This window comes from Caretta caretta, chromosome 18 (assembly GCF_965140235.1).
Source record: "Caretta caretta isolate rCarCar2 chromosome 18, rCarCar1.hap1, whole genome shotgun sequence".
NCBI classification, from domain to species: domain Eukaryota; kingdom Metazoa; phylum Chordata; order Testudines; family Cheloniidae; genus Caretta; species Caretta caretta.
In genome coordinates this window covers 6,110,414-6,133,605 of record NC_134223.1, presented here as the reverse complement: position 1 = coordinate 6,133,605, position 23,192 = coordinate 6,110,414, and the positions used below count along the sequence as shown (strand labels likewise).

At 53.8% G+C, this 23,192-nt stretch overlaps 1 protein-coding gene across 1 annotated transcript; it reads left to right on the top strand.

Annotated features, from left to right (window-relative positions):
• FAM131C (family with sequence similarity 131 member C) lies at positions 1 to 22,660 on the top strand. The gene is given in 8 exon segments (XM_048825335.2): positions 1 to 147; positions 11,043 to 11,161; positions 15,066 to 15,101; positions 16,121 to 16,214; positions 20,915 to 21,097; positions 21,700 to 21,810; positions 22,324 to 22,446; positions 22,449 to 22,660. Coding segments are annotated over 8 exon segments (903 nt in total). The 5' UTR covers positions 1 to 122.
• Positions 22,661 to 23,192: the final 532 nt, after the last annotated feature.

Sequence of the window (23,192 nt, the reverse complement as noted above, 5' to 3'; positions counted from 1 at the left end):
GGGGAGGTGGGTCTTCTGTCCGCACCTTGGGCAGGCTACAGAGCTGGCTTGGGAACAGATGAGCTGGGGAGAGAAGAGATGAGCCTCCAGCTGTCCAAGAGGGGGCTGAAGAGGAGCCCCGCATGATGGGGTCCTGCGTGTCCCAAGGTGAGTGCCATCCACCGCGGAGGGAGGGGTGGGGCAGGGGGGCTGAGCCAGCCAGGGCTGGAAGGAGAGGGGGAGGGGAGAGAGCCGCCGACTCGCACCTGCCATCCAAAGGCAGCTGCTCTCCAGCCCAAGGATTGTTTACTTAGTGTCTGCCTCCCCATGGGGGTCTGCCCATGCCCCGCCTTGCCAGCCAGCCCCTTGGACGTGTGTGTGTTTTTGTGTGGGGGGGTGTTACTGAATGTAACAGAGACTCAGGACAAGGAGGAAGGGAATGGCTTTATTCCCTGCTAGCTGAGGGCTGTTGGCTGGGGGGGGCAGACCTGGGGGTGGGGCATTTAGCTTTTGCCTTTACTACAAGGCTCCCCTCGGACACTGGCTAGAGCTTCACTCACGTACTCGGTAAAAATCCCCATGCTCCAGGGCATAAACAGGACACTAACTGAGACGGGTCAGGCAGAAACCTCCCCTAAAGGCAGGTTATTCCATCTGTGTCCACTAGGGGGTTTCTTGCACCTTTGTTTCCAGCCACTGTCTGAATGGAGCCCTGGTCTGACCCGCATCAAACTCCCAATCTCCCCCTCCCAAACCCCAGCCTCCTGGCATCTCGGTCAAGCCCTGCCCTGCACAGCCAGGATGAGACAGAGACTCTGCCACGGCAGCTCCTGGCTTGCTGCATGCAGACAGTCAGGCACTTGTCTTCCAACCCCAGGGCAGTGACAACTTGCCACGTCTCTGGGACAGTCACTCAGGGAGGATCAGGCAATAAAGGGAGGCATTTGGTGCTAGGTGGGAAGACTGGGGGAAGTGAGCATCATCAAGCTAGAGGTCCCAATTGTTTGCACCAGTGTGAGTCCATTGAGATTGGTGGGATTACTCCTGATTTATGCCAGCATACACAGGATTAGAATTGGGCCCAGACTCTCCGATGCATTCCCCAGGGTGATTTCAGATGGTAAAACAGCCCTGAAGCAACCTGGGTATGGGGTTACAACAGGGGAGACAGGGTTCTGGGTTCTAGTCCCACAAACCCTGGCCAGTTCTCAGCTTCCATGTGCAACTTGTGTTGAATTCAGCCCAGAGAGTCATATTTTTCTAAGGAAATATTCCCTTATAACAGAGGCTTTCATCCTAAAAGCTGCATTGCAAAGCAATTTGTAATGATTGTTTCATCCCACGCCAAAATGCAGCCACCTCTGGGGTACAGTGCTCTAATGGTCCAGCAGTGCACATCGCCATGGAGGAGGGGACTATACCCAGCTGCACACTGGGACTAGCCTCCCTGTGCCAATAAGAACCAGAGGTGAAGACCTTGGGTCTTTGAGACTGTATAATGCACAAGGAAAGCCGGTGTCGGCATGTTTTCCCCATGTATTACTGGGCTGCTTTTTAAAGTGAGTCGGGTGTTGGTGAAAGGTTGGAGCCTCTTTGGTGATTGGGACTGGTGGGCAGAGCCCATCAAAGCAACGGAAGGCCCTCAGGCAAGGGAGGGACCCCAGGGCCCAGAAATCAGCTGAATACTGGGCACAACAAATGAACAAACCGGGATGGCGAAACAAGTCACAGGGGCAAAGCAAGGGATCCAGAAGGGGACACAGAGCTGAGGACACTTGCACCCACCATGCCAAGAAGGAGGCCAAGCAGAAAGTGGATGCTGCGCATAGGAACCCTGCCTGGATGGACGAGGGGCTGGAGAAAGGCTCCCACTGGCAGAGACCCCCCCATCCAGCTCCCTCCTCCTGGACTGATGGACGATCACGGGGAGGTTGATGGGGAGGTCTTGGGCCCTTGTGGTATTGGGATGGGAAGGGCTTAGAGGAAGAGGTGTGGGGGGAAGAGCAGCCAGTACAGGTGACAGGCCTGTAGCAATAGGGAATTCTGCTTAGCTACAACACCTGTGCAGCTATGCCCTGCACCCTCCTCTGCCAACATGCCCTTGCCAACCCAGAGGCAGCCACTGGTGAGGGCGGGGCCCACTCAGGGACTTGGCTTCTCTCCCGCAGGCTGCCGGTTGTGCAGGTGATATGTAGGGTGTGGAAATCAGTCTCGTGGGAACACTCATGCCACGCCAGCCTTGAGATAGCGCCAGCTTTTAAGTCATGACTGAGTTGATCTGAATTCAAACTAGAGGTGAAAGGCCTGTTACAAAGTCCAGGAGACACTGGAGCCAAATCAGACCAGGGCCAGATTCTCCAGAGAGCTCCATCAGCCAGATTCTCCATGCCTGTGGAGTTCTTTTGACAACGTGGCCCCGAACGCACAGCTAGGCCGAGACAGGCCCTTGTCACTGCACACATCATCTTACACTGTGAGGGCTGCACATCGAGATCAGCCTAGCCCTGAGAGTGACATGGAAGCCAGCCATGCCTCCCACGGAGCCATTGTCAGTTTCCCTTGAGTCACGTATGTTGGATGAATCCCTTGGGATCTTCACAGCCAAACGGTGCAGGTACAAACAGTCCGCGTGGCCGGGCTTTTCCATGGCTGTATGTCTCAGCGCGTGTCCTCCTTTGCTTTCAAGGCAGCAAGGGGACAGCTCGCTCTTGGCTGCTGGCATGGTCCTATCACACCAGGATTCTTGATAGGGCCTCAGCTCCAGGTGGCCCTGGGTGACAAGGACAAAAGGGTCCACACTCGCACTGAGCCTCCCAGGAGCATCGTGAGGGGAAAACTGTAAATATCTGTGAGTCACTTAAGTGGTGTAAGTTTAAGGGAGGCAATGTGGCCTAGTGGACAGAGTGCTAGACTGCACTTCAGGATACCAGGGTTCTAGTCGTGGTTCTACTGGGTGACCTGGGGCAAGTCATTGCCCCTTATTGTACCTCAGTTTCCCCACCTGTAAAATGGAGGCAATGCTACTGATCTCCTTTGAGATCTACATCTCTGTCATGCTACCAGGGGTAGGACACCCCTAAGAGTCCCAATCTCAGATCAGACTCACAGAATTCAATGACAATAACCAGCCTGATAAAAATAGTCCACTTTTCCAGTTACAACGGGATTTCAGAAAATGCAAATCCACCCAGATCAACACTGGCCCAAAGAAGAAGGAAAGCCAACCCAATTTTTCTTTTACATAATCCCAAAACACCAACATTTTGCAATTCCTTTTAGTGGGTGGTTGTTATAGACACTTCTAATTTCACACCCACCCACCCACATCAGAGCAGACGGATTAGATCTGGTGCGGTTCAACTCCAGGGGGAGCTGGATGTTTAAATGCTTCCACTCCATTTGGAAAGCTCCAGTTTCTCTTTTAACCAGATCCAGGCACACTTATATAGTTATAGATGTGTGTGTGTGTGTGTGTGTGTACACAAAAGCCTTAAGTGCTGCCGAAACCTGCAGAGGAGAGACTGCTTATGGAGAAGCAAAGCCTTTGAAATGCCCCTGGTTTGCACCAGACCCCATGGTACTGTGCGTATACACCCCCTATACACTCACTATAAATATCTGTAGAGAAGAGGAATTTTGTTCTCCGAGGGCCGTTAGCGTCAGCCTGTGGCATCCTTCCCTAGATGTGGCCTTGTGAGGCTGGGCAGGAGTGGCACACTGTACTTGTGTCTATGACTCACCACCCAGAACCGTCAGTTACACTTAATAATATTACTGTCTGCAGAGCCTGTTAGGTGGACATGTGCCAGGCAGCTAGGGCTCTGCCCGCTGGGAGTCTGGGGGGAGATTAGTTGCTGGGGAGAAGGATGGGGAAAGGGAGAGCTCTAGCAGGCTCGTTATCAGGGGCTGCAAGGTGCAGCTTGCAAAGGAGCCATGGAAAGGGACTGATAATACACACAGCATGGTGTTCTCAGCTGTGCCACTAGGAGCCAGGCTATGCAGGGGGCCAGAAGCTGGAAAAGAGATTTGGCATAAAATTTAAGTAAGCTTCATAACACCTACTTCTTAGCTAGCACTTTTCACCAATAGATCTCCAGGCACGGTACACAGGACGGCAGTCTTATTATCCCATTTTACAGATGGGAAAACTGAGGTACAGAGCAGGGGTGGGACTTGCCCAAGGTCACCCAGCAGCAGAATTGGGACTAGACCCCAGATCTCCAAAAGCCCAGTCCTGAGTTTGTGCTCCCAGAATTGAGAAATTCTCCCCTTCCTCTCTGACGTGTTTTCCAGAGTGGGTGACTTTATTGCAAGATACCATCTCCACTGGGGAGATTTCCTGTGTTTGTAGAGCGCCTAGCACAGTGGGGCCCTGGTCCGTAGCTGGAGTTTCCACCTGCTATGAAAATACAAATAATAAATACTAATAAAAAACCCAATTCAGCTAAGCTGCTTAGAGAGCCATCACGTGGACCCCGTTTGAGGTGGTTCAAGGAGTCCTGATCTGTTCAGACTTCACCAATTTCCAGATGACTGAACCACTTGCAGGACCAAGGTGGTTTTGACCATTTGCATATGGGAGCCATTCACAACCACTTTGCTGCAGTGCATGAGGCGTAGGGCGATCAAGACTCCCGCCCCGTGTGCATTGCCACTCCCACCTGTTCGCTTCAGGGACACAACCACATTTTGCTCCCATTCGCCCTGCAGGAGCCAGCACAGGGGGAGCTGGATTCAATTCTGCCTCCCACTTCATCCACAGAGCTGGCCACTCTATTCCTATCAGCCCCATCTGTGCAAACCCATTCAAGACAAGGGGGCTGCCTGGGTGTAGAATTTGCCAGCTAACCCTTTGCAACTGGCGATGGTTGGGGAGAAGGATGAGAACCCCCAGCGTGACTCTCAGAGCCCGGCAGGAGTTTGCAGGGCCGGCAGCTAGAAAGACCTCATCTCTTTACTCAGAAAGGGGACACATTTGGTCTGGAGTCACCGAGCCCTAGATCCGCAAAGGTATTGAGGTGCCTGAAATTTTCCAAAGTACCTTTGAGGACAAATAAACATGGAGCCTCACAAAACCCTTTATATCAAGGCATGTCTCTGAGCAGAATCACACTTGAAAGCTAATTTCCTGCATCCATTATATTCCTCCCCACTGTCAGGCAGCTGGGAGCATCAGAGTCAAAGCTGTGAAAGGGCTGCACTGTCTGAGGGAGGACAAGGGCTTCCCGCTGAGGAAGCTTCCAGGGTTTCAGCGGGGCAGGCAAGAGCCCAGAGTTGAAAGCAGGTGCCGAGGGGGCAGCTGGGCATGAGAACATGGTTTCCAGGAGGAAGTGCCAATGGCTTCTCAGGAACTGGGGATAAAATACATAAAATCAGCTGTGAAAGGCAAGGCGGCCGCCCACCAGGTTCTCAAAGCGGATGAGATTTTTAAGGTATGAGGTAGGGTGACCAGATAGCAACTGTGAAAAAATGGGACAGGGGGTGAGGGGTAATAGGCGCCTATATAAAAAAAAGTCCCAAAAAACGGGACTGTCCCTTTAAAAACGGGACATCTGGTCACCCTATGAGGCAGATGTTGAAATCAGATGGAAAATGCAGCAGGTTGCAGGGCAGGGTTTGCTCTGAACAGTGTCTTACCGACTCTAGGTGGCTTCATGTGTCATTGTAGCTTGGACCACCATGCCCTGGCCAAATCCCAGCATGGAGAGTTGTTCTAAGCCTGCCTAGGTTCCCTACGTAGAAGGGTACACACAGGTTCATATACAGACCGAGGTCCTGTCTAGACTAGGGTCAGGAAGGTGTTAGCTAATGTGTTAACAAGGCAATGTGCCGTCAACGTGTTTTAAACTGGCTGAGTTAAAGCCTACCCCATGTGAGCTAATGCCTTCCAAACCCAAGTCTAGACAAGCCAAGGCCTTCCCTGTTGCATCCATGAGCGCCTGGCCCTCGTGTGCATCATGCACACGGCCAGAGTTGTCAAACATAGGGCACGTCGACCCCATAATCAGAGGTGCGATTGCAGCGTAGGTCGCCATAGCTTTGATCTGCCTAGCACGGCTGAAAATAGCCATGAAGATGTAGCAGCAGGGGCTCTGGGACAGCCTGGTCGGAACTCCGGATACATACTCACATTTCGGGGCCCTGCTGGCTAGATCACAAAGCTAGGGCAGGTATGTCTACACCTACAGGAGGGCCAACCCCAGAGGTTGAAAAATCACGCGTCAGGCTCACCAGAAATCATGGTTTGAAAATCATGAGATTATATAAAAATAATAGATTTGGAGCTCTTTTTATTTGCCTTCTGCTTTTGAGCCTTTAGGGGTCACATTTTGAAGCTTTTTTCGCAGCCATGAGTGCTAGAAACTTACTTTTTCTTTAAGAATGAAGGCTGAAATCATCACAGATCCACCTGACTCCAGGAGCTGGGGCTTTACGGGAAACAATAATTATCATGAGACCCGTGACAAAATCACTAGAGTTGGCAACGCTGCACCTGCCTGCACTGCTTCGCCTCTCTGCACCCTAAGGGGCTGAGCATGCAGACGCTCACTCCGGCGGTGTCATGTTTACTTCTGTGAGCTAATCCCAACGGATGCAACGGGGGCTGCTCCCATCAGGCAGTCATGGGACGGGGGTGTAGGAGTTTGCGAGGCCTCACAGATCCGAAGTTCATCAGAGCAGGGAGCTTGTCTTCTTGCATTGGCCTGCAGAGCACCAGGCACAGCAAAGGTGAGACAGAGATCATAACAGGGGCAGATGTGGAGAAGGTGCCTTCTGAGCTGGCTGGGGTGGAGTGCGGGTCCGGGAGTAGGGGACACCTTCCCTGAGCAGGTGGATGAGGGTGGAAGAGAACAGGGCCATGGGCTCCCTTTTCCAGGCTCAGCACAGTCAGCTGGGTCCATCAGCAGCTCTGCTAGTTTCCCGGGCTGGATAGCTGCAGCCCCACAACGCTCTCTGAACACGCCACACCCACTGGGGTAGGAGCACAGGACCATGCTGTGGAGAGTGTACATCCTTAGCCGATCCTCTCCCTAGCAAATCCCTGGGAGCGCACGGCCAGTGGGGACGGAGGCAAAACTGGTTGTGCACTCAGACGTTGATGAGCATTGCTGGGGAAGGACAAGGCAGCACAAAGCCCTGCCCCATGCTAATGCTGAATACAGACTGCTCCCAGGGGCCTTGTGAAGAGAGAAGGGGATGTAGTTGTGGCCTTTTTGCTTCCTGAGGATGATTAAACTCTGTCCCTTTGAAATGTCTGCTCGTCTCTGGTTCTGCTGGAGCGCTCCTTGGAGATCCTGGAGACGGAAGCTGTCAGCGCTCTTCGGTCTTTAATTGCAGCAGAGAAGGTGTCAGAGCTTTAGCAAAGATGCGCTTGTTCCCAAGCGTTTGCCATGCGTTTGACTCAAATGCCTGTTTGCCACAAAGCAAAGCCAACCGGTTTAAAGAGTCTGAACAAAATCACCTCCCTCCCCCTCTGTTAATCAGCTTTTACTCGCATGACACTCCTGAGGCTCGGATCTGACCAGGTCTCCAACCAGACCTAGTGTCGCCCTGGAAACCTAGAGTAGGCAAGACCCGAATTTGGAATGCAAAATAAGCACCAAACAGGAAAAATCCAAAGCTGTCTTCCAGGCCTTGTGTCCATCCCAGCATTAGAGGGCTCAGGGCCCAATTATATCTCCTAACGCAGGTCACCTTGAAGAGCGCAGGCTCTTGCAATGGCCTTTGCCCATCTCTGTTACACTTCACCTCCCTGCCTGTCTTCCTGAGCTTTTCCTGCTGCTTGCCTGGCTGTGCAATTTATTTTGTGGGCCACAAATACTGCTTTACAGCGGGAGCTGGCGCCTGGCATTTCCCACGAAGGGCTCTCGACTTTAAAATTTGTTCTCCTCTTGGTCCAAACTATTGCAAATGCATTGATGTGCAGGGAATCGTGGTGGGTGCATGGGCTTTCTTGGCCTTTGGGGATGGAATTAGCGATGGCTGGGAGCTGTCTAAGTGGGCTCGGGTAATTCTCCTCTATTTGATTGCCCTGGCGTGTGGCTATATGGGTCGGAGTTGTACCTGATGTATCTGTTGTATGGACCAGGTGTGTCAATTGCTGTCCTAGCTCCCAGAGCTTTAAGGGCAGGTGTTTTCTCATCATCATCAGCCTGCCCACACGATTAGGTGCATCAGGCAAACAGCCCAATTACTCCCATCCTGGGCTCATTTTCCGATCACTTTTATATTTGGGTGCAATAACACTCCTTCAGCCATTATCGTGCTATGCGGGTGCTCTTGTTATACAGACAAAACTGCACAGGATCGTTCCAGGGGACAAGACAAGAGGTCTCGTTTATTATAATAACACAATTGGATTTAAGACCAATAACTCATATCTAATACCTATGTATACACACACACACACACATCAAATGTTCTGCAGCTGCTGGATAGTTACCAGTCCTGAATGTAGCTTGAATTCGTGGCTTGGGTTCGTAGCTTGTGGCGGCTAACTGGCCAGGAAAGCCGAGCACAAGGAAGGGCTGGGTTTCTGTTGGGCATGCACCGATGCCCTTCCATGTTGGCAGCAGAATGTTACCCTCCAAAGTCTTCCATCTCATCCATCCTTTTTGTAGGCTTTAGTTTGAATCCAGAGTTTACAGGTCTTGCTGTGTCACGCGGCCTCTGGGTCCGGTGTGACTGATCACCCGTCAATTGCAGACATGACTTTCAGCCTGGGACCTGGCTTTGATGTTTCTTCAATTGTACTTTTGCTCTTTTCTTTTGAGGGTGGACTCTTCTTGCTTTGTCAGGCCTGCTGTCTGCATCTTCAGCCTTTGGTGTTTACACTTTATTTCATCAGGACAGCCTGGGGCTGGAGGTTGATTCCATCATCCATACATACCTCATTCCCACATCTAAACTACACTAATCAGATTACAGCCGGGTTTTGCAAAAATGAAGTGAGCATTTTAAAATGGAGTTTGGGACAAGTTAAAATGGAGTTTGGATTACACCATGGACAAGGGTAAGGAACGGCAAACAGGGAGCAGAGTTACAATGTTGAAGCAGTGCAAGTTTTAGCTATTTCAGCAGCAATTGGATTGAAAGTGAAACTCAATTAGCCAGTTATTGGGGTACCTGGTTTTATGAATGAATGTAGTTTCATTCATCATACTTTACTTATGAAGTTATATTAATAAAGTGAACAATTAAAAACAATTTCATTGATCAGTTCTACCCTCTAGGTTCGCCTCTCTGTCTCCTGCCCTGGGGTTGCCAAAGAAACACCTGTTTAGGGAGCCATTATTGGGCATTTGTAAAAATGTTCCAAATCCATCCATCCTTTCTTCTGTAGCACGAGTGATGTAGGTAGTTGTGCCTGGTCTAGGCTCTCTTCATTGCTGATTCTATCACCTGCACACAACGCTGTTCAGTTTGCACTAGAGGGACTTCTTATATTTCCAGGACTTTGCTCCCTATAGGACACGTAGGACGTTGGTTCTAAGGATCTTGTGTTTGGCATTTTTGCTAATTGCATTGAACTTCCACCTGTGCTGAGTTTTTCACATCCGGCACTTGCTTGACCTATTCCAGACTTTCCATCAAACATGCAATCATCAGGAACGATGCTGCCCAGTTAAGTAAATGTATTAACGGTTTTCAAGCCTAATTAATACAATAAGCTTGTCAATTCTAATCATTATTGATTAGCTGTACTGAGGCAGTGCCAAGAGGGCCCAGCCCTGTGGTGCGAGGTGCTGTACAAACACAGAACAAGCCAAAATACAAACCGCCTGGTCAGCTCTTAAGGGAAGGGCTGGGATTACTGAAGGGCACTGTGGCAGGAGGGAGGGAGGTGGCCATTCCTGCCAAGGCACACTCCTGGCAGACTGTGCCTCAGTTTTCCCATCTGTAAAGTGGGGATAACAGTACTGACACGGGGCTTGTGAGGCCGAACCATTAATGTTTGTGGAGCACCGTGTGGCTGTCAGCTGGCAGGGGCAAGAGAGGAACACAGGGAATAGATAGATACAGTATTAAGTGGCATAGAAGCCACTGCAAGAGATTTGGGATGCCCATATTTTGATCCATAACTTAGGCATGTGTAACAGGCTCTCTTCTCCCCCCCTCGGGACCACCCAAAGAGACTGGTTGCTTCCAAGTTTATAAGCACCTGTGTGTTATTTGTTGGATTTCCCCCACCAGTCCAGCAACATGCCATGGGAAGTAAACAGCCCCCTTTGCCCGCTATCCAGACATCTCAGGATCCTGTCTCCCACAGCCTCTGCTAGTCACCCCCCTTGCACTTCCTTCCTTGCCTTTACCTGTTGTCAGTTAGCAGATTGATTGTGCTCTTTAGCTCATCAGCCTCCTACCTAATTAAACCATTGAGCACCCATCCCCCCAGTTAAATCCAGCCCAGGGGGATCTAGCTAGTGCCCCAGTGAGCAGAACCCTGGGTCTGCTCTCAGACCCTAGCACTCTGTCACACCTAGTGGGAAATTTTCCATGTACGCTGTTTTTGATGGAAAATTAGGTCTTCAACTAAACAAAATTTTTCACAAAAAGTGTCTGCTTTCCCTGGAAAATGGTGACATTTTGTCAAAAAGCTGAACGCCTGAAAACCAAAATATTTCTATTTGGAAATGCTGCTCCAGTGCCCTATGGGAGCTGGGTATTTCACATCCCCATTCACCTCTGTGGGCCAAGTTCCCCATCAAACTACATATCCCATGGGGCACCAGAACCATGGGCGTCCATGATGCACTGTGGTGGCACAGCATGCGAGGCCATGGTGCATCATGGGAGATGTAGTCTGGCTGAAGAGCCTGTCCTATAGAGGAGAATGGGGACATGAGGCAGCTGAACTACAACTCCCATGAGGCACCGCAGCACCATTTCCAAATGGAAAGATTTGGGGTTCAATTTTGGGCCAAAAAGTTGAAATTTTCCATCTCCCCCATCCCCAGTTTTCCAAGCATCTCTTTAAAAACTGCCCTGTAAATAGACACCGAAGGAGGGTTACCAGGCCCAGCACGTCTCTGTCACCCATCTCTTGTCTCCTTCGGTTGCAGAATTCTTCACAAGTGCTCAGAAGGAATATTCTATCGCCAGCCACCTACAGTGTCCTCCTTCCACTCACCGTGACAGTCAGCAAGTGCCCGCAGCTGCCCTGGAGAAGGACAACAGCAAGGTAACCAAAGAGTCAGACCCCCAGGACAATCATCACAAGTGCTACAGGAATATGCAACATATGTGTTGTGACGCCTTCCAGCAGCTTGGCCTCAATGAGAAGAACAGGGTACTACCGCTGCTAGCTAGTGGAGTCACTTTACTAGCTCCAAAGAGCTACACTGTGCTGCTGAAGGACCTGGGTTCAAACCCTGCTGATGATCTGTGCGGGTGGCTGTTATAGCTGACTTCTAGTTGCTGTTTGGCAAACAAACCTTGAGGCTTGTGATGCTTTGGTAGGATGACCAGATGTCCCAATTTTATAGGGACTTGTCCCGATATTTGGGGCTTTTTCTTATATAGACACCTATTACCCCCCACCCCAATCCCAATTTTTCACACTTGCTATCTGGTCACCGAGGGTGTGTGTGTGGGGGGGGGGCGGTTAAACATTTCCCTGCAGCCCAAAAGGTCACTCTGAGGATTCTGCTGGCACGTAGTGTGGATGACTCAGGGATGGGAAACAGGCGGGGGAGCCGCTCACCCATTCATGAGGGAATGAAAGCTATTATAGACTACGGGCTGTTCAGTGGCCCGTGTAACAGCAGCTTGGTGACTCAGACAAAGGCCAAGTGGCCAGGGATCCGTATTTCCTGTGCTTATTGGCAGCCTCTCCGTGAGGCCAAGCACCGACCGGGCCATGTTATTATTATTATAACATCCAGGATCCCCAGTCAGGACCCAGGACCCCATTGTGTGAGGCGCTTTACAAACGCGGGACAGAATGACAGGCCCTGTCTTAAGGAGCTGACAAGCTAAGCCATGGAGCCTTCCCCCCAGGTCAGCACCCACAGCACTACCTTACCCTGTGTGCGTGGCAGGGAAGGCTGCTGCTACCTGGCCAGCCCAGTTCTGGGTTCAGGGCGCTCCATCCATTCACCAAGTGTGAAAGGGCGTTAGAGAGGTAGTGCTGTCTAGCAGCTAGGGCCCCTGCCTAGGAATCAGGACACCTGGGTTCTATTCCTCGCTCTAGCACTAACCTGCTGTGTGACCCTGGGCAAGTCACTTCCCTGCTCTGTGCCTCAGTTTCCCCATCTGTTAATGGCCCTGACCTGCATTCGCGGTGACAAGCGCCATATCAGAGCTGGGTGTTGTTACTACTGCGCGACACAGTCTCTCTGTGCCAGGGACGAATGTGCTGCAGGGTAAACAGTGTGGAAAGAACACTGGGGGAGAAGTGGTATAAAGCTTTCACTGGCCGCTGTTTAGGGCACTGTGCAGGTTGTTCCAAACAGCCCCCAATCTAACCTCCACACCAAGCAACCTCCACTTCTGTTTATATGTTTTAGGAATAAGCAAAAATTGTGCCTCAGTTTCCCATGAGTAAAACAGAGACAATGACGCTGAGCTGCTTTAGAAAGAGCTGGGGGTCCAGCTGTCCCGCTCTGAGGGAAAGACCAAGCCAGTTTCATGCAGAATGCTGTCTATGAAACACACCAGAGTTTTAAGCTGTGATACCCCGGAACTTACACAGACGGCCCCTGCCAGCAGCCCCCACCCACAGTACCCGAAAACCTCCCATTAGTTCTTCCCACAGCCCAAAGCCCACCATCCTTTGTGGCCGAAGTTGCAAAGCATTGTGGGATATTTGTTTATTTTTAAGGCCGTGAACCAAAGGCGAGTGAGAACTGTTGTAGTAGAAAGGGGGCATTCCAGGCCCATCTCACCAGTGGTGTGCAGGGCGCCCAGATCCTGTGGTGATGGGTGCAGTATAAGACCAGATGGATTAGATAGACATTACCCCTGAAATTTGCCATTGTCCAGGTCTGAATACTGCCCATCCTACATCTCCAACCAGTATAATTTCCTGAGGGGAAATTCCACTTTTATGGTGGGGGAAGAAATAAAAATCTTGTAATTAAAAACCTATCCCCAAATTCAGATCTTCTCCCTTATATGCCTGTAATAAAAATAATCCCTACTGCTTTCCATCAGCCAATCTCAAATTGGTTTACAAAGGAGGTCAGGATCATTATCCCCATTTTACAGATGGGGAAACTGAGGCATGTGGTGGTGAAGTTACATGCCCAAGGTCACCCAGCTGACCAGTGGCAAAACCAGGAACAGAGCCTGGGTCTCAGAGCATGGCCACACTTTGAGCTGGGGCTTGGATGGATGTGTACTTAGGGCAGGTAGCCTCTCCCACCACTCATGAGGGTGGCTCGGTCCGAGCTAGCCTGGGTATGTCTCCTCCAGTTGGAACGCACATCTCCTGCTCGAAGTGCAGGCATACCTCACTCCTGTGCCCTGCTCACTAGGCTGTACTGCTGTTCCCCCCTCCCCGCCCACTCGCTTAGAGAATTGTGTAGCTTTGTGTCTTTCAGACAAGCTGTCTGAATAAAGAATTATCCATTTCTCATCACAGTCCTGGCCAGACCGTTGAAATGCGATTCTATCTAGGTGCTTATATGTGGAGTATCTCACAAACAGTCAGGAGTTTACCTTCCCGGCACCCCTGGAAGCGAGGAAAATGATTGCCATCGTTTTATAGTTGGCAGAAAGACTCCAAGAGATTAAGTAATTTGCCCAGGGTTAAGCAGCAGAGCTGGGGAACTGAATCCACAGCATCCCAGTGAGTGTTTTAGCTACAAGCCCATCCTTCCCACACTGAAGACACTGCTGACTGAGGCCTGTCAAGCTCATCCCAGCAGTGACCCGGCACAGCAGCAGCAATCGCTCCCACGACTTTCACTGAATGAACCTGATTTCAGTTTTAAAAGGCAGAGATTTGGCTATTGCCCACCCCCCCAAGCCCTGACACCCGTTGGGCCGTTTCCCCGGACAGGTTAATTCGGCTGTTCATGGGGTTCAGAGACACTCAAACCCATCCCTGAGCCCCAGGGGAAAGGAGAGTGTGGGGGGAGACCCTGCTGGCTGATCTGGGCGGGCGGCTGCACTCCTGGTCCAGCCTTTAGCCAGAGGATGCACAGGGGAGGGGAAGGATAAATTGGATAAATTGGAGAGAGTCCAGCGAAGGGCAACAAAAATGATTAGGGGACTGGAACACATGAGTTATGAGGAGAGGCTGAGGGAGCTGGGATTGTTTAGCCTGCAGAAGAGAAGAATGAGGGGGGATTTGATAGCTGCTTTCAACTACCTGAAAGGGGGTTCCAAAGAGGATGGCTCTAGACTGTTCTCAATGGTAGCAGATGACAGAACGAGGAGTAATGGTCTCAAGTTGCAGTGGGGGAGGTTTAGATTGGATATTAGGAAAAACTTTTTCACTAAGAGGGTGGTGAAACACTGGAATGCGTTACCTAGGGAGGTGGTAGAATCTCCTTCCTTAGAGGTTTTTAAGGTCAGGCTTGACAAAGCCCTGGCTGGGATGATTTAACTGGGAATTGGTCCTGCTTTGAGCAGGGGTTTGGACTAGATGACCTTCTGGGGTCCCTTCCAACCCTGATATTCTATGATTCTATGATTCTATGATTCTAAGGGGTCATGAACAGAGAAGAGAGCGAGGACGCATAGAACTGACACTGCTTGGGCTCCCCAAGGTCTCGCCCCAGAGCCCCACAGAGAGGGAAGGGCAGCTGTTTAATAATAATTTTATCACAGTAGCACTTGCAAACCCGGGTTAAGGAGGAAAACAAGACAAAAGCAGTGACTTGCTGGAGTGGAGAACAAGGGAATGGGGACAGGAGGGGAATGAATAAAACAAGCCAGGATGAAGAAGGACAGAAGAAGGAGCCACTGTGTTAGGCGCTGTACAGAGAAGACCGTCCCCTCCCCAGAGAGCTGCATTGGGCTACAGGAATCTCGGTTTCCCCTCCAGCCTGTGACAAATCTGCAACAAAAGGGGGGCTGTGGCTGGGGAGCCCTGGGTTTGGCACCGGTTTTAATTCATTTCCTCCCCTGTATTTTAGGAAAACCAGATGGATTTCTGCTGGGACCCTCTGCAGGTCAGTGTGGGTTGGGTGGCCCTGAGGGTATTTTCTGCTTCTACAGTCTGGGAACCCTTGGCTGAGCTCCTGGGAGAATGCAGGGCAGGGGGTGGCTGAAGTGGTGCCCCCTAGTGGATACATGTGGTGGCTGCCATGCCAGAAGCTGTGCTTTTTGGGGGAGGTTGTCCAGGTTGAAAGTCCCTGGAAAACTGTGGCAAGTGGAGGGGGTAGGTTCAAGGTGATCACATCACCTGGCCTTTGCTCAGCTAAAGCGGGGATGCGGAGGCTCTGGTGGGCCACAAGGCCGGCACAGGGTCCTTACAGTGAATGGGACCAGTGGGCTTTCATGGGATAGTAAGGTCCTGCAGACCCTTGCCATCCCAGGACTCCGTGCCAGCTGGTGTAGAACCAGCCCTGTTGACGGGACACAGCTGGGAGGTGCCTGGCGGACACTGAGCATGCCCCCCCAAAAAAAACCCACCGCCCACATCTCTGAGTTTTGGAGGAGTGGCTCAGCAACAAAGATAAGTCTACTCACTGGCCTGCAGGCTGGGAACTTGCTGCTTTATTTAACTGCAACACACCAGCGCATGAGGAGGAGGAGCAGGGGGGGAACTAAGCCAGACTAAATCAGAAAGTAAGGGAGGTATGGAGCGTGGCTCCATCCCATAGTACTCTGTGTAACCCAGTTCACCCCCTGATGACCATGATTAACTACAAAAAGAAAAGGAGGACTTGTGGCTTTTTGCGGATACAGACTAACACGGCTGCTACTCTGAAACCTGTGATTAACTACAGTTGCCCCTGGAGTTACAAGCACGTGGACTTCTGCAACCACGTTTGCAGCAGCAGAGGGCACTAGACATGGTCGCACAAGCCCCCCTCACGAGTCCACAGCAGAATGCCACCCATCTCGTATCATGAGTCCTGAGTGCCCATGGCCTGCATGGGTCCCCTCTCTTAGAGATGGGGCTGGCTGAGGGTACCCGCTGACCCAGCCCGTCTTGCCAGCCTTTGCGTTTCTCCTCCCTCTGCAGAAATGTTTCAAGACATCCAGTGGGATCCTCTCCAATTCCAAATCCGGCTCCAGCGGCTACAACATCACAGCCCTGGCGACCTCCTCTCTGGTGGGTAGGTAAAGACCATCCCTCCCTCCCACCAGGCTCCGTCACCCCTGAGCCCCAGGTTGGCATGACGGGCGTAGCACAGCCTCCCAGAGGAGCGCTGGTGCAAACATGCAGGACGGGGCAGCCAGGCCAGCCTTCCAGCCAAGATCCAGCAGGGCTTCTCTGCCCCCCGTGTTGTCGGCAGGGGTGAATCCCGGTCTCAGAGGAGCTTTCTGACAGAGCAGTCGTGGTGATTCAGGTTTGCCTGAAGGGGTCTCCTCATTCTTCATTCAAATGGAGCAGCCAGTAGCCAAGCTGGTCTGCTAGAGCTAGGGCCTGATCCCAGAAGGGGCCTGATCCCACCCCCACTGAGGGGATGTCCAGGGCCCAGGCACCCATCATCCCGCCGGATCGGGCCTCGGGCTAGACAAGAGCCATGCCTTGGCTCCGGGGAACAGAAAGGGGATTCTTTAGCAAGGCTGCTGGATACACACAGCCCCTGCGAGCCTCTCTGACTCCCAGACTGGCTAGCACAGACCACCCCGCCTTGTGTTACCGCATGGAGAGCCCCTACGTCCTGACCTCGAAGGCTGACGAGACTAAAGCGTCCTTAGTTCTGTAGGGGTAGGGCCACTGCTCGGTCTGGGTAGAGCCATCCAAATCCTCTGGTCCATGCCATCACGCCTTTCAGATCTCAGATCTGCCCATGGCTCTTGCAAGAAGCTAGCGCTGCCCATAACAACAAGCAGCCTCCTCCCCAGGCCAGAGACCAGCCGGACCCCACAGGCCAGGCTGAGCGGCTCTAATTGCCTCTGCACTGGAGAGGGAAGGGAGTTTATCTGCTTTCAGCAGCAGCCGCGACCGTCCCTCCCCCCGGCGTAATTAATTGTGTGTAGTGGAGATTAATAAGGTGTTTGTTTCCATGGAAACCGCCAGCTGGCTGGCCCTGCTGGCCTGATTCTCTTTTCTCCACAAGGCCCACAGTGCTGGAATCATCCCCCAGGCTGCCTGCCCAGGGCCCAGCTCCCAGAGCCACCGAGGAGAAAGGGCCCCAGTGCCGGGGACAGGACGATTCTGCTCGGAGCACGGCATGGGGTGGGAGAGGGGGCAGACATGGCTCTGGTCCATCCCCTCGGAGCATCACGGGTATCTGTTTGTTTGCCTCCAAAACCCTCCCAGCCCAGTCCAGGCTCCCATCCAGCGCTGCTGGTGCCCTTCAGTCCCAACCCGCCTCCACATCCTCTCAACAGCTACATGGAGCCATTCGGGGAGCTGGTAGGGCAGCCCGGACACAATACCCAAGTCTCTCCGTGCCCAGCCAAGGGCAGCACCTGGATGGCAAGCGGTGGGTAAAGCTGGCCCAAGTGGCTGAGGGGATGTGGTGGAAAGGGGGATCTAGCGTCTTCTCTATCATCCCCCTCTACTGGGGACACCTGGCCTCAGGTGATTGCACAGCTGCCCCTGGATGTTGTCAGACCCCAGATAACCAGGGTGGCAAAATAATGCCCTTCCCCGTCTACAGCTGGCCAGGAGATTATGCCCCATCCCACCAGACACAGACTTGGCCACATTGACCCCTACATTCCCGACCTCTAGGCCTGAGCGCTGCAATTCATTGTATCTAGGAATGGAGCCACATGCCCCGACAAAGCCCCAGATGTTACAAAATACAGCAGCCCGTCTCCCTCCTGAACACAGAGTCTGGTTCAAGGTCTCCAGAGCCCTCCATGGGACTGGGACTGGGACTGGGACTGGCCCTGGCTCCCTGGCAGTCGCCTCTCCTGCCATGGCCTCCCGCTGCGACTATGTTCTACTGTCATCAATTAGCACAACAGACAGAACCTGCTCAGGAGATGACCCAGAGCAGACAGATTTGGGGGAACACTGCTCACAGCTGGGGCGATGCCGGGGGCAGCACTGTGACCAGGGTTCAGGTCTTCAGGACCCAGAGCACCTGGAAATCCCATGAGACCATGGGGAGCTTCCTATTGGCTTAGCAAGGGGGAAAAACCACAGTGAATTTTATGATAAACAGAAATTGTGATTTTTAGCAAAGTAGCAGAAGCTAATGATCAAGGGGGACTGGCTAGCATGGGAGAGATGCTTAGCCTCTTCCTCTATCCACTTAGGGCTGGGCCAGCTGGTCTCCTAAACAAGCACATCACACTACAGAGAAAGCAGCTGCAGGCTTTTATTATCTGCTTCCCCAATTCGGGTGGGGCAAGGGCCATCCAGAGGTGTGGCCAATGCTCTAGCCACTGCCCTTTCCTCGGATTTATAAAAGTGGCTTCTTTCTCAGCCATGACTGCATATGATAGGCAGCTCTTCCTGTTTCCCCTGCTGCAAGAGCTCCTGGCAGAGTCCGAGAAGCCTGGAAAACCAGTTCAACAGCCCCCTAGTCCGAGCCCTGTGAGCCCGAGTCAGCTGGCACAGGCCAGCCCTAAGCGTTTAATTGAAATGTAGATATTCCCTCAGGGGCTTCAGTTGGCTTTGGAATCACCCCTGGGTGAGCTGTCCAAAATTTTATCACCAGTAAACTGGGATCCAGCCCAAGTCATTCAGAGCAGTGACTATCTGAAGACTGGCCCATATGGAATGATGAGTTTGAGGAGTCTCAGTCCAGTTCCTAGTGAACTGGTGACTATCACCAGAGCTGGTACTCAGCAAAAAAGCCATCGAATGAATGAGCCCTGGAGACTGACTATCCCTCTGGCCCCAGAGGCAGATGCTCTGCTTGTGCTGTACCTGAGCTGGGGTCAATGGTAAATAGCCTATCCAGCTCCTTGCACCAGTGCTAACTTCACCCTGGAGAAATTCTTCGTAGTGCAAGGTGGCATCTTCGGGCCCGTGTCTACGCTGCAGTTAAACACCCGCGGCTGGCCTCCCTCCTCACGAGGGCCCGAGCTGAATGTCTACCCTGCAGTCTGATAGCCCCGCCACGCAAGCCCCACGAGCCTGAGTCAGCTGACTGGAGCCAGCCGCGGGGGTCTAGTGCCTCTTGAATGCCATGATTTGCTGTGCTCTGTTGAGGGTCCCGGTTAGATACCACGTCAGTGCACCCTCAGAGCGCTGCAGTGCTTGCCCTGCGAAGTGCCACGTAACTCCCAGCTCAACGAGACATGCAAAACTGCAGCTGCCTCGGGGAAATAGCTCCAAGCTCCAGCCACGCAAAAAGGGCTACGAGAAGGGCTGCCGCAGCCCTGCAGGGGGCGCTTTCGCTGGGAGAAAAACATTACCCCACATTGCCCAAGCAGGGGCACTTCACCATCCAGAAAGGGAGCCTGAGTCTCAGGTTACAAGGCAGGGGCGATGGTGCACTTCAGTTCCAGCCTGCTATCCCAGTCCATGGCATCCTGCAAGTAGCTCTGCCAGCGCCCCTCAATCCTGACCTGCAGCCCTCCGCTACTCCATCTCGGGTCTCACCCAGACCTCTGCCAGCGCCCCTCAATCCTGACCTGCACCCCTCCGCTACTCCATCTCGGGTCCCACCCAGAGATCTGCCAGCGCCCCTCAATCCTGACCTGCAGCCCCCCGCTACTCCATCTCGGGTCCCACCCAGACCTCTGCCAGCGCCCCTCAATCCTGACCTGCAGCCCCCCGCTACTCCATCTCGGGTCCCACCCAGAGATCTGCCAGAGCCCCTCAATCCTGACCTGCAGCCCCCCGCTACTCCATCTCGGGTCCCACCCAGACCTCTGCCAGCGCCCCTCAATCCTGACCTGCAGCCCCCCGCTACTCCATCTCGGGTCCCACCCAGACCTCTGCCAGCGCCCCTCAATCCTGACCTGCAGCCCCCCGCTACTCCATCTCGGGTCCCACCCAGACCTCTGCCAGCGCCCCTCAATCCTGACCTGCACCCCTCCGCTACTCCATCTCGGGTCCCACCCAGACCTCTGCCAGCGCCCCTCAATCCTGACCTGCAGCCCCCCGCTATTCCATCTCGGGTCCCACCCAGAGATCTGCCAGAGCCCCTCAATCCTGACCTGCAGCCCCCCGCTACTCCATCTCGGGTCCCACCCAGACGTCTGCCAGTGCCCCTCAATCCTGACCTTCACCCCTCCGCTACTCCATCTCGGGTCCCACCCAGACCTCTGCCAGCGCCCCTCAATCCTGACCTGCACCCCTCCGCTACTCCATCTCGGGTCCCACCCAGAGATCTGCCAGAGCCCCTCAATCCTGACCTGCAGCCCCCCGCTACTCCATCTCAGGTCCCACCCAGACGTCTGCCAGCGCCCCTCAATCCTGACCTGCACCCCTCCGCTACTCTGTCTCGGGTCCCACCCAGACCTCTGCCAGCGCCCCTCAATCCTGACCTTCACCCCTCCGCTACTCCATCTCGGGTCCCACCCAGACCTCTGCCAGCGCCCCTCAATCCTGACCTGCAGCCCCTCGCTACTCCATCTTGGGTCCCACCCACAGCTCTGCCAAGTCCCCTCAATCCCAAACCAAGCAACATCTTATAAATATTCCTCTAGATTCCCTACCAGTTCCTTAGGGAAGCCCCCTGCAGATATCCAAGCCAGCTGCTGTAGTGTCCCCTTAGGAGAGGATTGTGGTGAGTGGGGCTGGCTGGCTGGGGGCTGGCTACCACAGTGCAGATGCCCACCCAGCATGGACATGATCAGTCATGCAGGATGTTCCTTCAGCACCAAGTCTTGACGCGTTGATCCCACTGGTCTGAATCCCGCCCACTTCAGTCCAGCTCCTCCCCTGTCTCTGCTTTAGGGTTAGTCCAGACCATAAAGGACCACATCACCAAGCCCACTGCCATGGCTCGTGGCCGGGTGGCCCACCTCATTGAGTGGAAAGGCTGGAGCGCCCCCCAGGTGGGCTGCGAGCCGTGGCTGATGGAGGAAGAGCACTATTCCTACCTCACGGACGAGCTGAGAGAGGCACGCTTTGCAGCAGGTGGGTGGGCAGGGGGGAGCCACTAGGCCAATGATGCTGCAGGGGATAATCTGTGCGGGGGGGAGGGACAGTCAATGCAGCAGCACCGACTCCGCTTGTACAGCGGCGCCCCCTAAAGGGCAGTGACAGAGCACTGCAAATGGCTGGGCACTGGGGCATCCCTTGGGGCGAATGGCCCGTGCCTTTGCCGTGTCCCTCAGCTGTCAGCCGAATGGCAACCCATGCAGAGGACTCCTGGGCCTGACCTGGCTAGAGGTCCCTCAGCCTCACTGCCAGCCAGAGGATCCCAGCACTTTCCATACCGGGATCCCCATATCACGCCTCCCCCTGGGAGCAGGGTGCTGGTCCTGGCTGGAGACAGGGCACTGGACTGGATGGAGCGTGGCTGGATCCCCTCTGGGACCTCCTACATCCCGGCGATAGAATTGTGCTGGTTTGCCAGGGGACAAGCCAGACTCCTCCTGCAAACACTGTTCTTCAACCAGATTCGCTCTGATTTCAGTGATGCCAGATTTACCTTGGTGTAGCCAGGTTCAGGACACGGCCCAGTATCAATCTCCTCCCCTTGTAACCTGTCTTTGGTTTCCCACGGTCCTGCCCAGGGGTCGCTGAACAATTCGCCATCACCGAAGCCACCCTGAGCGCCTGGTCCTCACTAGACGATGAGGAAATGAATTACGGGGGCAGCTCCCAGGAGATCGTACAGCTTCAAGGTACCTTCCCCCTTCTCTCTGCCATGAGCAGCCCTGCAGGGCTCCTGGTGCTCCCCAGCCCTCCCTGCATGTAACAGATTCAGGAGGGTCCCTCGGGGCCATCCTTGCTGGTGACCTGCATCAGTCAGGTGTGGATCCCTGGCTCCATGTCTGTCATCTTGCTCCAAGGGGGATGTTTGGGCAGCTGGGGCCATGGAGCACAGAGACAGCCTGGCCACCTCCCCCTCCCCTGCACTAGGCCAATGCTGGGGGATCCCCTTCCACAAGCCCAGAGTGACACCCAGAGCGGAGGGCAGGACTGGGGCCCTGGATGGACCGAGGACCCAGCAACTCCAGCTGGAGCTGCGGGTGATCAGTGCCTCAAGGAATCAGGTGTCTCAAGCTGGGCACCCAGGATTGGTGGCCACTCCCGAAAGTGTTGACCTTGCCCGTTCTCCAGGCCCTGCCAGCTGACAGTAGCCTGCCCTGCTGAGTCCCCACAAACACTCTTCCCCTCCCCGGCTTTGCTTTCAGACCTGGAGAGCATCTACCTGCAGGAGAAGCTGCTGCTGAGTCCCCAGGTGATAAGTAGCCCCAACCTGGAAGGCAGCCTGCCCGCCTGCTCCTCCTCCACACACACCTCCCCAATACCCTGGGTGGGTGGAACTCTATCCACCCCTTCCCCGGGGCTCTCCCCTGCGGCTCTCCCCAGACCGGGAGCTCCCAGGCAGACAGCTCGGAGAAGGAGCAGGCCTGCGTGGGGAGAAGGCAGGAGGGCATGACCAGCGCCTGCCAGAAGTGGCTCAGCAACTCCCTGCACGATGTGGACAGCAGCTCCCTCTCGGAGGAGGACGAAGTGTTTTATAACTAGATCTCCCACCCCTCCTCGGGACAGGAAGTGGGGATGGGGTTGCCCTGAGGATGGAGCGAGGGGTCCTGCCCAGAGGGCTAGTTCCAGCTCCCTGGATGCTGCTGGGAGCAGTGATTAGAAGCTGCTATTGGTTTGACACACTATGGCAAAGCACCACCAAGAGCATCCCTCCTAACAGTGGCCGCTGGGGCTACCTGGGGGGCTGGGACTGCCGGGCCATAGGCAGCCCTAGCCCTTTAGAGGCGGCATTTGCTGGACTGTCGCCATTTGCACCAAGTTTGGGGATTAGATCGATTTTCCTTCGGCCAAGGCTACTGATCTGCGTTGAGTAGAATCGCTGTAAGACCCAGACATGTTCCGTCCCCCGGTGGGTTCCCCGAGGGCTGGGACAGTGGGGGGAGCCGGGGAAGCATCCAATCCGAGCGTGTTCAGTGTCTGTGCTTCAGGTGGGAGTCCATCCGTGGCGCTCTCAGCTAGCCACGTGAGCGTGTGGTCTGTGTGCAAGCCGGCACACGACACTTTGGCTTCTTGT